Source organism: Nelumbo nucifera, chromosome 3 (genome assembly GCF_055504915.1).
Source record: "Nelumbo nucifera cultivar China Antique chromosome 3, China Antique-T2T, whole genome shotgun sequence".
Lineage (NCBI taxonomy): Eukaryota > Viridiplantae > Streptophyta > Magnoliopsida > Proteales > Nelumbonaceae > Nelumbo > Nelumbo nucifera.
In genome coordinates, this window is record NC_142651.1 from 92280983 (window position 1) to 92295901 (window position 14919).

General features: G+C 45.2%; 1 protein-coding gene across 1 annotated transcript in view; it reads left to right on the forward strand.

Annotated features, from left to right (window-relative positions):
- COQ3 (coenzyme Q 3) overlaps positions 1 to 772 on the forward strand; it is a 54493-nt gene extending 53721 nt beyond the window's left edge. The window contains exons 9-10 of the mRNA XM_010275164.2: positions 112 to 236; positions 374 to 772. Of these exons, the coding sequence (XP_010273466.1) occupies positions 112 to 225 (114 nt within the window). The 3' untranslated portion in view covers positions 226 to 236; positions 374 to 772. The remainder of the gene's footprint in view (positions 1 to 111; positions 237 to 373) is intronic.
- The last annotated feature ends 14147 nt before the right edge of the window (positions 773 to 14919 follow it).

A 14919-nucleotide genomic window follows, 5' to 3' on the forward strand; every position in this document is an offset into this window, starting at 1 on the left:
TTATCAGAGCAAATACATGCCCTCTCAATGTCAGCCTTTGCCTTACTAATGGAATCTCTATGCTTTTTCCCTCTTCCTCTTATAATGCTTGTTTGCTTTGCCAATATTCAGGTCCAAGAGATTGCAGGCTTTGTTTACAATCCTTTGACAGGAAGATGGGCTCTATCTGATGATCTTAGTGTAAATTTCATTGCATTTGGTACCAAGAACATGAACAGCCAATAAACTAGCATAAAGTAATTTTGCTTTTCTTTTCTTTTCTTTTTTTTTTTTTTTTGGTAATTCTAATTTGACTCTGAGCTATCCAACTTTCACTTGGATGTTATTAGTATTAGATATTTATTTATATGTTTATGGTTTATATTTGTTGTAGGTGGTTTATATTGGGGGCATCCAGTCCTTAGCTGGAGAATTAGTTAGATGAAAACCACTGTTGACCCTTCAGCTCTCTGGAGACGCTCATAAAGCAGGTTCAACAAGGTCTAACCAGCCAGCTAGAACTCTGTAAATGTGGTTGAAACAGATCCAGACTAGAAATCGATATTGAACATTTGCCTTACTGAGCCTTCCACATATACATATGCAAAAGAAAGCCCTCTTTCAGGTGTTCACTTGATTGAAATTTTAAGTCGGGTATCCGCTTTACAAGTTAAATCAAACAAGTTATGAAATAGACCCAAGATCTGCAGCCAATGCTGTAGGGTTTGAGAACTGTGGGAGCTTTTTTCCTTGGAATTGAATTGAAGAATATCCATTAGTTTTTTTTTTCCAATTCGTATTCTGATTATTTTGGTGTTTCTAATCAAAGCAAATTAACAAATGCAGTTTTTCTCTCTCAACGATACCCTTTTTTTTAAATGCTCAACAATACCATTGAGTATTCTCTCTCAACAATACCCTTTACATCAATGCCATGCATATGATTTTGGGTGAAGATGAACTCAAGGTTAAGCCCTTCGTGTGCTAAGCCTGGCCTGACCCGACCCAACCCTCATCCCTCCATTTTTTATGCTCCATCCACTTTCTGTCTTATAGAAATAAACACCCTGATCTTCAGTTGGAAACAAGCAGAAAACCCAGCTTGAAACAGGAATTAGGAAGAGTTAACCGGGTAACACGATGCTTCTGCTGAATCATCACTCCTAGGAGTGTTCACAAGAAGAATCAAACCGACCAAACCAATCCAATCCAACCCAATTTGGTCAGTTTCTCAAAACTTATGGTCAGTCTCGGTTATAAATATAAAAAACCCAACTGATTGGATGAGAAAACCAAAAGTAACCCAAATCGAACGGACTATGGCTAGGAGTCTAATACTTAGTTTTGGTATAGAAACAATAGGACTTTTCACTTTTAATATTTTACACAATATTTGTTACAAGACAGTTGAGTTTGCATTAGTCTTGAAGTTGGAGACTTTTGGGCTCCTCTTTATTTATTACATTTTTTGCAATAGTCTTGAAATTGAAGAAACTTACACAAATATGGCAACTATCTTTGGGTTTGGAGTAATATAGAGGCAGCATTTAGGAGGCTATATGACTTAGAAAAAACATGGTGTTTGACTCAAACATAAAATGAGCCAAATCAGCCAATGAGAGTCGTATACAAAATAGGAAAAGGAGATTGAAAATCAATAAATCGCCCAAGATGACCAATTGACCATCCCCAAACTGGCCTGATCAAACCAAAAAATGGACCCAAATCAACCATTTTTGTTAGGGTCGGTTTTCCCTTATAACCAGTCAATTTTGGGTTACTTGTTTATCAAACCAACCAGGTCGGTTGGGTTGTGAGCAAGAAACCTACAACTGACCCAACCTAACCCGTGGACATCCCTAACCACTCCTATAGATTGCCTATAAGGGTGGATTTGAGCTGAGCCGAATTGAATATCTGGCTATTCGAGCTTAGTCGAGTCGAATATCTGCTCATAAACTATTAGGCACGAGCTCGATTCGAATTAGAGACTAGAGCTTAAGCTTGGATCAAGTCAAGCTCGGAAGTTCAAGCTCGGCTTGAGCTCAAGTTCGACTACCTATGATTGCAGGTCTCCCTTAGTTGTTGAAGTGCCAAGCTGAGGTCTCCCTAGTAGCCGAATTGTCGAGCCAAGGTCTCCCTCAGTTGTCGAGGTGCCAGGCCGAGGTCTCACTCAATTGTTGAAGTGATGAGTTGAGGTTTCCTTAGCAACCCAGGTGTCGAGTTGAGGTCTCCCTCAGTTGTCGAGGTCTCCCACAATAGCGACCAGATCAAATTCTGGTTGCACATCACCAACTGCTTCCAACCACTCCTAAGGCAAGGTTAAGTATAAAAGGGGGCACTCACCTCAAGGTAAGGATCCACTCGTAATCACGAAAGAACCATTCTTGGCTATTAAGGACTAACCTCCGAGCTCTCATCTCTTGCTTGGTCCGACCCCTCTTTAAGCACTTGGCTAACTTGACCGTCAGAGTTTCCACCCCTGGGATAACACCTAGGGCCTCTAATGTGTGTTCTTCTCTTGTTTACATATCAGACCTATCGGCCTCAGACACTGTTAAAATCACCTTGTTGCCATCGGCCTCATATTTGGTAGCAACAATTGGCGCTGTCTGTGGGAATGTTTTCAAGACTTCCCTCTGAAAACAACATAACTTAATCCATCAAGTTTCTAATATGACTGATAAGCAAGACATCACTCGTAACGCTCAAAACCTAGTCAAGATGGACCAATTCAAGCTAGGCCTAAACAGGTTGGACAACCTAGCCTAGCGGTTGGATGAGGTAGGGCGTCCGACCAGAGGCTGCCCATAGGGTGGTTGCTCCATCGGAAACCAAGGGCAATATAGTGGACGATCCACCCATACACCACCAGGCCAACGCCTGATCGACCAGGGGAAGGCTGACCCCTCAACATCCAACAGGAGCAGCCAACGGGCTAGCAAGCCCCCGTCAAAGACCTCATGGCTCTCTAGTTGGAGAGGTGAACCCATGGGGCCCTACAACAATCATAGGGACCACGATCGCCGCCATCACCACGTGGAGAGCAACCGGGACGATGGCGGATGCTCCGACCACTATAGTCCTCCGAGGGCTGGAGGTCGATGCTACGCCTCTCCCCCACCAGTGTCTAACCTTGCAGTCTCCTCAACGATCACTAAGCTCGCAAGACAAGGCTCAAGATGTACTAGCACCCGAGCACTTTGAGAACAGGTCAAACCCATCCCATGCGAAAGAGAACCTGAATGAGGTCGAGGCCCCAATTGATTGACATCTCAATGACCTTCAGGCGTAGATAGGCGCCATCCAAGATCAGATCCGATAGGTGAAGGAGGGCCCAGGTGATGCCTCTAACAGTCAGAACCTCTCATATACCTAGATGGAGGCCTTCATCGACTCCATCACCTTGGAGCCGCTCCCACCTAACATCAAGGCTCCCACCATGGAGACCTATGATGGGAGCACAGATTCGAATAACCACTTGGAAAGCTTTAGAGCTCTCATGCTCCTCTACGGGTGCTCCGATTCCCTGATGTGTCGAGCCTTCCAAGCCACCTTCAAGGGAGCAGCATGCAGATGGTTCTCCACAATCCCCCCTCAGTCCGTCAACTCTTGGGACCAGTTTGTAGATCTCTTTCTCTCCCACTTCGTCAGCAACCGATGGTGCCAAAAGACCGTTGTTTCCCTAATATCCATAAAGCAAAAGCACAGGGAAAGCCTTCGGGCGTACATGGACCGATTCAACCAAGAAGAGCTTGAAGTAAGGGATCAAGACCCCTCAGTCTCTATGCACGGGGCCATTAGCAACCTCTGACCCAAACCCCTTCGCTAGTCCATCTCCAAGACTCCACCCAAGAACACGGTTGAGTTCTTGAAGAAAGTCCAAAAGTACATCATCGCCGAGCAGGCCGAAGCCAACAAGCGCCTCTAGGAACCAAAAGCCAAGGCCAACCGAGGGGCCACTAACAAGAAGAGAAAGGAAAGGATGGACGCAATCACAGCCACACTAGCAAAGATAGTGAGAGAAAGCTATCGGCCCCTTCCTTCCACAAATACATGCTAATGAACTTCACCCGAATGCATATACTAATGCAAGTATGGAAGGAGGAAAACATGAAGTGGTCGATCAAGCTAAAGAGGTAACCCCAAGAAGTATTACAACTACCACCACGACACCGACCACGATACCAAGTACAGCTATGCACTCAAGAACGAGATCGAATCCCTCATCTGCCGTGGGCACCTAAAGGAGTATGTTGGGGGCGACGCCGACACCTTGTCCTCGCAACAATAGCAACAACCCGAGCCCCAGCCCCATCACCCCCTAGCTGGAGTCGTTGAAGTCATTGTTGGGGGCTCGTCCTTGGGTGGATCTACCTCGGATTGGAAGGCATACGCTAGGCAATACAACGTCCAGATCCCGACACCTAAAAGGCTGAGGCCGGAGGACACCATCTCCTTCTCCGACGACAACCTACAAGGGGTTGTGGCTCCTTGGCTGACATCTTGTTCTACGATGCTTTAGAGAATGCAGCTGACACCAAATCAGCTACAACTTGTGGACATGCCACTAGTCAGGTTCTCTGGAGCAGTCGTCAAGCCCAAAGGGAAGATCACCCTACCAGTTACAGTAGGGACCAAGCCTCGATAGGTCACTGGGATGACCGAGTTCTTAGTCGTGAAGATAGGCTCCTTATCGAGCATGGCGCCGGAGTAGTTAGGGGGAACCAAGAAGTTTCCAAACAGTGCTACATTTTAGCATTAAAAGGCAAGAACAAAGAAGCCCTACCACTAGAAGGGCTCAACCTCAGGGATGAACCAGCGAGCTGAGGCTAGCCAGCCAAAGACCTCATCTCGGTTCCCCTAGACGAGGCTAAGCCCAAGAAGATTATACGAATCAGGTCATGCCTCCCTCAGGATACACTTTTTGAACTATTAAACTTCCTCAAAAATAATGCCGACGTCTTTGCTTGGTCCACTACTGATATGCCAGGAATTGACCCCTCTGTCATTACTCACAGGCTAAGCGTGGACCCGAGTTGTAGGCCAGTTTGACAAAAGAAGAGGAACTTTGCATTGGAGCATTGGAAAGCCATCAGAGAGGAGGTAGATAAGCTACTCGACACCAAATTCATTCGAGAGGTACACAACTCTAAATGGTTGTCTAATGTGGTCATGGTTAAAAAAGCTAATGGGAAATTGCGCATATGCATTGACTTCACAGATCTCAACAAGGCCTACCCCAAAGACGGCTTCCTTTGCCAAGGATTGATCACCTCATCGACGCCACCACAAGGTACGAGTTATTAAGCTTCATGGATGCTTTCTTTGGGTACAATCAGATCAAGATGCACCCCATCAACAAAGAGAAGACCTCATTCATCACCGAGCATGGCACCTATTGCTACAAAGGTAATGACTTTTGGACTGAAGAACGCCAGGGCCACCTACCAACAGCTAGCGAGCAAGATATTCAAGGACCAAATGGGGAGGAACGTCAAGGCCTACATCAACGATATGGTGGTGAAAAGCCTGAAGGTAAGCTAACACACCTTAGACCTTGGTGAGACCTTTGGAGTGCTAAGGAAGTACAACATGAAGTTGAACCCCAGCAAATGTGCCTTCGACGTCACCTCAAGCAAGTTTCTAGGCTTTGTAGTCACTCAACGAGGCATAAAGGCCAACCCCGAAAAAATACAAGACATACTTGACATGGAGCTTCCTCAATCCATCAAAGAAACTCAAGGACTCATTGACTGAACTGCAGCCCTCAATCGATTCATGTCAAGGTCATCCGATCACTGGATACCTTTCTTCCTAGCTATCAAAAAGCTAAAGGACTTCCAATGGACTAAAGAGTGTCAAAAAGCCTTTGAAGAATTGAAGTCCTACCTCGTGTTGCCTCCTCTACTCACGCAATCCCTCCTGGGAGAGACCTTATTCTTATACCTCTCAGTTGAGGACGAGGCCGTTAGCTCAATTCTAGTACAAGAAGACTTCAGAGGTCAGTCTATTATATCAACAAGGTCCTCTATGACGCCAAGACTAGGTACCCATAAGTGGAGAAGATAGCCTTTGCACTATTAGCCTCGGCCAAGAAACTGAGGCCCTACTTCCAGGCTCACGACATCTCGGTATTGACCAACCAGCTCCTCAAGTCAAAACTCTCCAAACCAGAGACCTCAGGTCAACTAACCAAGTGGGCCATCAAGCTGTCGGAGTTTGACTTATATTACCAGCTAAGGCCCACAATAAAAGCACAAGCGTTGGCAGACTTCTTAATCAAATGCACTTTCAGTCATGCCCTCGGCCAAGCCCCCAAGGAGGATGAGAGGCCTTGGCCCACCTAGACTTTGTTCATGGATGAATCCTCCAATGCCAAAGGAAGCAAAGCTGGCCTCATACATCTCACCCTAGATGACAACAAGTTGGAGTACATGTTGCAGTTCGGCTTCCTTGCCTCCAACAATGAAGCCGAGTACGAGGAACTACTCATCGGCCTACAGCTTGCCAAAGACCTCGGAGCCAGGCACATTGAGGTCTTCAGTGACTCATAGTTGGTCGTGAACCAAGTGAACGGGGAATATGAAGCCAAGGAACAAAATATGGCTAAGTACTTGCTTAAAGTCAAAGAACTAATCAACCACCTCCAGCACTTCGCCCTGCACCAAATCCCATGGGCCGAGAACACAAGAGTCGATGCCTTATCCAAACTAGCTAGTTGTTCGGGATTGGCCCTTGGCCGTACAGTACACATTGAGACCTTAGCATGGCCCAACATTGAAGAGAAGCAAGTGTATCCCATCCAAGTCAAGCCCCGTTGGATGGATCCCATCCTCGCCTACCTACAATGCAAGCAGCTACAATCCGATAAAAATGAAGCAAGGAAGATTCGATAGCAATCAACCCACTACGCCCTACTATATAGAATGTCCTTCACTTTTCCTTACCTCAGATGTGCTCCGAGAAATCCACAAAGGCATCTATGGCAACCACCTGGGGCAGAGCTCTAGCACAAAAGGCACTCAATCAAGGATACTTTTGGTTGACCATTCAGAAGGATGCAATCAATCTAGTGCAGAAGTGTAACCGATGCTAGAGGCACTCTAACATCCTCCATCGACCTGTGACGACCCTCTTGGCTCTTAACATCCCCTGGCCCTTGGAAAAATGGGGAATGAACCTCCTCAGACCATTCCCCACAGCCACCAGGAATAGGAAACACCTCGTCATTGCAGCAGATTACTTCACCAAGTGAGTCAAAGTCGAGCCCTTGGCAACCATCACGGCTAAGATAATCAAGAATTTCTTTTAGAATAATATCATTTGTCGTTTTGGCGTCCCCTACATGCTCGTCAATGCCCGACAGGTCAATGATGCTAAGTTCAAAGAATGGTGTGGAAGTTTGAGGATAAGACAACAGTACACCTCAGTCGACTACCCCCAAATCAATGGGCTTGCCAAGGTCACTAACAAAACCATCCTGGATAGGCTAAAGGCGAGACTAGATAGAGCCAAGGGACTTTGGGTAGATGAGCTTTACAGCATTCTATGGGCTTACCAGACGACACCTCAGATTGCCATAGGTGAAACTCCCTTCAACTTGACATATTGAATAGAAGTTGCCATCCTAGTAGAGATCGGCCAGCCGACGCTTCGAACCAAGGCGTACCAAGAAATTGGGAACTATGAAGATTTAAGGAACAACCTTGATCTACTGGAAGGCGTCTGAGAGCAAGCTTAAATCAGGGTTGTGGCCTATCAGCAAAGAGTTGCCAGATATTACAACTCCTGCGTCAGAGAGTTACTTCAAGGAAGGTGACCTTGTCCTCAAGAAGGTTATGGTTCCTAAGCCCGACATCAGAAAGCATGGCCCTAATTGGGAAGGGCCCTACAAGATCAAGCAGGTGGTCAGCCCCGACACCTTTTGACTTGAATACATGAGTGGAAGACCAATACCTCGTACTTGGGACTCCGATAACCTCTGTATGTATTATCAGTGATGTAAACATGGCTAGAGAAAATTTTGTGAATAAAGTGTGCAAATTCCTCTCAGTTCGTCTTGATCCACCCTAGTGTAGACGTTCTCATTTTATCCAATCACCAACACCCCTCAGTCGAGCGACCAGTCGTAGCACACAACCTTCAATAAGGTTACATGCTCAGACTAGACATCGGCCCAAGGCACATGACTCTTTGAGAGTCATATGCCTAGTCGCCTTTTTAGCTAAGGCAAGAACTTTTAGGACCTTGGCCATTGTTAATGAGCGGCCTACAACACTAGACTTGGCCTTAAATACTCTCAGAAGATATGAGTCTCTGTGAACGTCAAAGAGTCGGCATCGGCCCAATACTTAGCATAAAATACGATGAACAACACACTAAGCAAATAACGCTACTCCATCGATGCAAAAGCACTCTACAACCTTTATCGCATACCATTTGTTGGGCTTCAGCCACGCGTGAGTTTGGTATCTAAGTCCCTAAGGAAGAGCACATCGTGCAAGCTACAGCAATCGCCTCCCTTCCTTTTCGCTAAGGCAAAGGGTCCAGATACCTCAGCGACAAGAGTCGGCCTCAGCCTAAAAGCCTTAAGAAAAAGAAAGAAACAGAACATTTTTTACAAGAAACTTAATATGGAAAACATTTGTATATTCATTCATTTTTTTACAAAAAGAGGCCTCTGATGGGGGAGGTCAAGCCCCTTACAAAAAGTATATCAAAACAAAAGAAAAGAAAAAACAAAAAAGCATGTCCAAAGGTTGTTGAAGAAGGGGGCCTTGGCCCTAGGCAAGCATCCTCACTCGGCCTCAATGTCAACATGCTCGTTGACCACCACCTCCTACTGCATGGGCTGATGAGCACTGCCTTGGTCCTCGGCTGTGCCTGCCACCTTGGCTACCTGCTGGCTCGGAAGGTGAGGACCCAAGTGGCTAACATCGAAGTTGGGGAAGAACACCAGCACTTGAGCTTGGGTATACTCGATCCCCTCCAAATATGAAGAGGTGCCAAACTCGGTTAGTTCCTCCTTATGTGCCTCCGAGGTCTTGTACTCCTCCACAGCTCGGGTGGACACCTCCTGAAGCTTCTGCTCCGCCTTGTCTAGTGAGGCCCTGGCGGCCCTCAACTACTCCCTCTTGGCTGACACGTCAGCCTCAAGCTTCTTGTGATGCTCGTGTTCCCCACGAGCCATCTCAACAGTGGCCTCTCTGTTGGCCCACTCCTCGGCCAACTAGCGCTTCAGTTGCTCAATCTCCTCTTGTAACGTTTGTAGCTGTTGTATCATTACTCCCATCTTGTCGCAGAGGTTGACAGCACAAGAAGACGTCTGCGAAGATATAAAGAATTCACATCAGTTAGAAAAATCTAAGTAATAAAGCAGTGTCATAAAGCAAGTAAAGGTACAACCTTACCTCAGCCATCTTGTCGAGTAGTGTGTCTCGAACAGCTTAGGGAGAGACTAGGGTCCACGATTGACGGTCTCTAGCAAGCAGCATGTCAATGATCAACGTGCAGCCAATGCCTGCATTGCTCAAAGAGTCCTCCTCCTTAACTCTCCAGTTTGGGCAGAACACCCAGCACTCCACCAGCAGAGTGTCATTCCGCGGGTTCGAGGAGTGAGGCCCCGACTACCAAGGCCCCAGCAGCACCCTCAGCTCGGTGGTCCCTCACCGCAACCTTCTTCGCCCTTGGATCTTGAGGGACCTCGATCGGCCACCTTTCTCTTCTCGGCCTCGGTATTTCCCTTTGGCCGAGGTTGATCCCTCTCGCTTGGATTCCATGAAGTCCCCTATGTCGGGCCCTTCCTTGATTTCACCATCTTAGCTTGTAGCAATCTCTCCTTCAAGCCTCGTCCATCTCTACAACCAAGAAAGACGACTGATGTTAGAAGAATGACAATGAACACTAAACAAGTGGCACAACTAACCGATAGCAGGAGTGCCCATACCAATAGGGGAAAAACTAAGGCCAGCCAACACTAAGGAATCCTCCTCCACTATGGGTCCAACATGAATCATCCCAATCTGTCGAATCCGATTCATCACAATTGACTCCTCCTCGTTGTTGTATGGCTTAATCCTCTCGACCAGCGAGTCTGGCACTCCCCAGTCAGACCGGAAAGACCACCCTTATGGACAACTAATGAAGAAGAACTTCCAGTTATGGACAGACGATAGGTTGTCCACTACCCTACCCTGTTGGCTTTAGAAGTACCAGAGACCTTCCCGTCAGGATGCTTCCTCAATGCGAACAGACCCCGGAATATTTTTAGGGTCATGAGCACATCTTGGAGGTGGGACATCACCAACACGGCCGCTATGGTCCTAATGGTGTTCGAAGCAAACTGGCTAAGGGAAATATTATAATAATTAAGGATCTCTGGAACTAAGGGAGGCAAGGGGCAACGAAGGCTGAAGTGGAGGTAGTGTTCATGCACATAGACCTCCCCCTTGGTAGGCTACCACGATCGGTCACCAACGTAAGGGAATCTAACCCTATAGCCCCCTGGAATATGGTGCATCTTGGATAGATCCCTCGCATGCTCTTTATCGAGCTAACTATTGAAATCGGAGCGGGGGTAACGCATCAATGTCACAGACTCACACCTTGGCCCACTCCTCAGGTGTAGGTTCCTCAACCTCCTCCAATTCCACCACTTCAGGAAACTCAGGGGCATTCCCCGTAACATCAGCCTTAGCCTCATGGAGCTAGTACTCTCATCGAAAGAGCCTACACCCCATTGGTCGCGTTCAACTCCCCATGGGGTGGTCCTCTCCCTCAGCACCTGGGCGCTAGATGCCTATGGGGAGCTTTTGGAGTCACTATTGTCACTCCCACTACTAGCCAAGGTGGAAGGAGAACTGCTAGGGTCGCTCCAATCAAGAAAGGCATAGCACTCAAGTCTAGAGTCTAAGGCTGACATATTGAAGACAGGAGTCATTTACCTAGTGTTTGTTCGAAGAAAGAAGACTTAGGGAATCAGTTGTTGGTAGCTGAGGTCTCTGCGATCACAATTGAAGAATCAAGGTTTGAGCAAATGGTGAAGACTCGCTCAACCAACGTCCCTATTTAAAGGAAAACATATGGCTCAGATCCCTTTAATCCAATAGTTGCAGACTAGCCAATTTGAAAACCCGAGCCAACGAGCTATACGTGGCATCAATCTCGGAAAGACGAAACGACACCCAAGGAATGAGCCAATTTGCCTGTAAGCTCTGGGTCAAGAACAACCCAAACCGGATGCCCCTCCGCACCATTTCACACACGGCCTTGACCGGTCAACACCAACGCCCGTCCCGTGTACGAACCTGGATGACTGAAGAAAGGGTAAGGATCCATCATATGGATGGTCGAACCATGCTAGATGGTTGGGCAAATTTTTTAAAATTTCGTAATCCTTCCGGGAATCGAATTCCCTATGTTTTGAGAAACTGCATTTTTCAAGATCGGTTTTGCATTGAACCGGACCAGATTTGAAACCAATCAAAGAGGGAGATATATACCTAATACGGATACCACAAACGCAGATCCCAAAGTGGAAGTTCACGCCCAAATCAGTCCTAAAACCAGCCTCCACTAAATATGGCGTAGTGTACTCCTGAAGTCGGTTCAACAATGTAGCTTTCAACAAAACTGCAATCCAACTGCTTAGATCGAACTAGGGAGGTGAGCACGAAATTCCTCTAGATTTTTCTTGCAAAAATCATTAGAAAACTGATCTCTATCAGTCCCAAAATAGTTGTGGTCGAACTAGGGTTTTTTGGGAGACAAAAGAAGGGAGAGCAAAAATAGAGAGGTGTTCTAGTCTAGTTCACCCACTTTTTTATCTCTTTATGGAGCACTTCTCCTAATCAAATTAGGAGATTATCCAAATCTAATTTAGATCTAAACTCTATTAACAGATAAGCCTTATCCTCTTAAGATGATGGGTTCTCCATACCCATTTCTAAACCCAGATTTGCCCCATGTCACATGACAACTTAACCTGTCATGTGACAGCTTAATTAATCATATTAATTATGGGCCTTAGGCCCATCAGCTATAATGTTCACGACCCAGGGGTGTTGCATGGCCAACTTAGGCCTGATTTATATAGCGTGGGACCCCACAATGACCTTACATACGTCCACATGGGTTCGGCCCAGCCTCTGTGAAAAAGCTTGGCCAAATTCATTGCTAAATGTAATGAACCCCTGAGCAAATCAATATGGGCTCAAAATGGGTCCAACATTTACCCTTAAATGATCATTGAATTCAGCCATCCTATGAAGACCCAAGGATAATGGACTTAAGTAAGATAAAGCCCATCAGGTAATCAACCTTGTAATGGTCTCTTACACTTAACCTCTTGGCCCATAATGATCAAACACTACTCGACAGGAAATGACCTCTCCCTTGGCTGCAAGGTACAGTGTCACACTCTCTACTCAGATGGATCCTACGAATTAAAACCTTTTGCTAACACTTTTTCATAAAACATAATATATATATATATATATATATATATCATATAAATATATTTTGCAAAACTAAATCTCAAACACAATTGAAATCCATTGCCGACAATTTAGATTTCCATCAGAGAGAGTGTAAGTCCTATCATTCACTTTGTTTGACAAAGGGGTTAATACTATCACTATGATCACCCACTTAAGTGAATTCTCAAACTGCCCCAACATACCCAGGTTTTGACCCTCAATGGATCTCACTGATTGGCATATCAAAGAGAGCCCAATTCGACAACTAGTACAGTACCATAATCAAGTCTAGGAGTTATGTGTAACTTTTCAATTTTTCCCATCAATCTCCAAGGTCCAAGGCATAACTGAAAAATGGACTAGGTTCAGTGTTTCAACCAAACACACATTGCATGTGCTTTGGGTCAAACCCTAGTAGCTGAGACAAGTTACCCCAACTTATTTGGCAGGACATTAGTGTCAACCTTGGCGGGATAAACTCCCCAAGTCTATCCAATGGCTGAGAACATTCTAAACTAACACGAGTCTTATAAGTGTCCATTTTAAGGGGTAATTTCACAGAAACATACCAATATCAACATGAAACAATAATTTATTTATATTCATTTACAATAAATGTATATGTGCATCAATCTTATTGGAGCTAAGGGCATACACTGTCTAACAATGATGTCGACACCCGTACGGGGCACGGCCAAAGAACGCGGATGTCCCACACCCGTGCAAGCCACAGTCATGCGTTCTTGGCTCGTAGCAATCCTTCACTGAGATGGAGAGCGAACAAAGAAGCAATTGCTACACGACCGCCAAGAAGAGTCCTTTGTAGCCGAGGTTGATGCCTCCATTGTACTCTCTTCAATCGAAGCCAAGGTCTCCGTGCAACACGCCATCCGACCTCAACCATTACAGCCTCGAGAGTGGGGGGCAAGTGATGTAGGGATACTTGGCAGGCCTTAGATCATGCCATGTGGCGTCGACCAAATCAAATCCTGGCCACATCACCAACTACTTCCAATCACTACTAAGGCAAGGTTATTTATAAAAGGGGGCACTCACCTCAAGGTAAGGATCCATCCATAATCCAGAGAGAACCATTCTTGGCTATTAAGGACTAAGTTTTGAGCTCTCATTTCTTGCCTGGTCTGACCCCTCTTTAAGCACTCGGCTAACTTGACGTTGGAGTCTCCTCCCCAAGGATAATACCTAGGGCCTCTAATGTGCTCTTCTCTTGTTTACATATTGGACCTATCGGCCTTGAACACTAGAGAAATCACCTTATTGCCCTAGGACTCATATTTGGTAGCAACAAGCCTATATATTAGGCTCGAGTTCGGCTCAAAGCTCGGCTTAGACCGAGCTGAGTTGAGCTCGAACAACTCATGAGCAGCTCGGCTCATAGCCACCCCTAAATGCCCATATATCCAAAATGCAAGGTTCAAAGTATTGGGTATGACAATTTTAGGGCCTGTTTGGTTTGCAATCAGAACCGAAATCCATGGAATTGGAATACTCTACTCCTCCCATCTATTTGGTTCAGACAAGAATTGGAGTCAGCTGGAATGGATTTTCATTCTCAAGGGAGGGAATGGGAATGACCATTCCCTCAAAAGGGATAATGCCATTTCACCATGAATGGTAATGAGATTCCCATTCTACCCAACCAAATGATTGGAATCATAATAGACCATTCCAATTCTGGTTCCAGACCCCTATTTCCGTTAACCAAATGGACCCTTAAAAAGACAAATTTATGACGCATATCGACATATACCAGGGTATATTGAGGATTGGAGATGAGGAGATCATTCAATGTGACCTCTTTCATTATCTTGGTTTGTTAATTTATAATAAATAAGAGATTGAGGAATTTGCCAATAGAATTAAAACAAAATGGACAAAATAAACAGGTGCATGCAAAATCTTATGTGATAGGCAAATATCTCTGGGCCAAACGAAAAGCTCCAGAAAAAAAATAATAAGTGTAACAAGAATGCAAATTCTCACATAGATGAGTGGTAAAATTTAAAAAAAAAAAATACGTGGTTAGAATGAAGTTATACAAAGAAATTTAGGGGTAGCTCTAACACATGATAAAATGAGAGAAAAGTAGATTAAGATAGTTTGGTTATATGTATAGAAGACCATCTACAAGAACTTGGAGTTAAAGGGGCTAGAAGAGCTAGGGGAAGACTAGACTAAAGACTTTGGAAATAATAAAAAATCATTTAAGTGCCCATAATTTAATAATAAATATTGCACTGAATAGAACAGAATGTCAAAACAGGATTCAAGTAACCAATCCCAACCAGTTGGGAGAAGGATATGGTAGGGAAACCCAAATCTATACTACTTTAAAAGTACGAATGGCCCTAAGAATATTTCTGGAATTTTCTAAGGACAATATTTACCCCTCTATATTTAAATTTAATGAAAAAAAAATGAGGGCAAATAGGGTAATTGG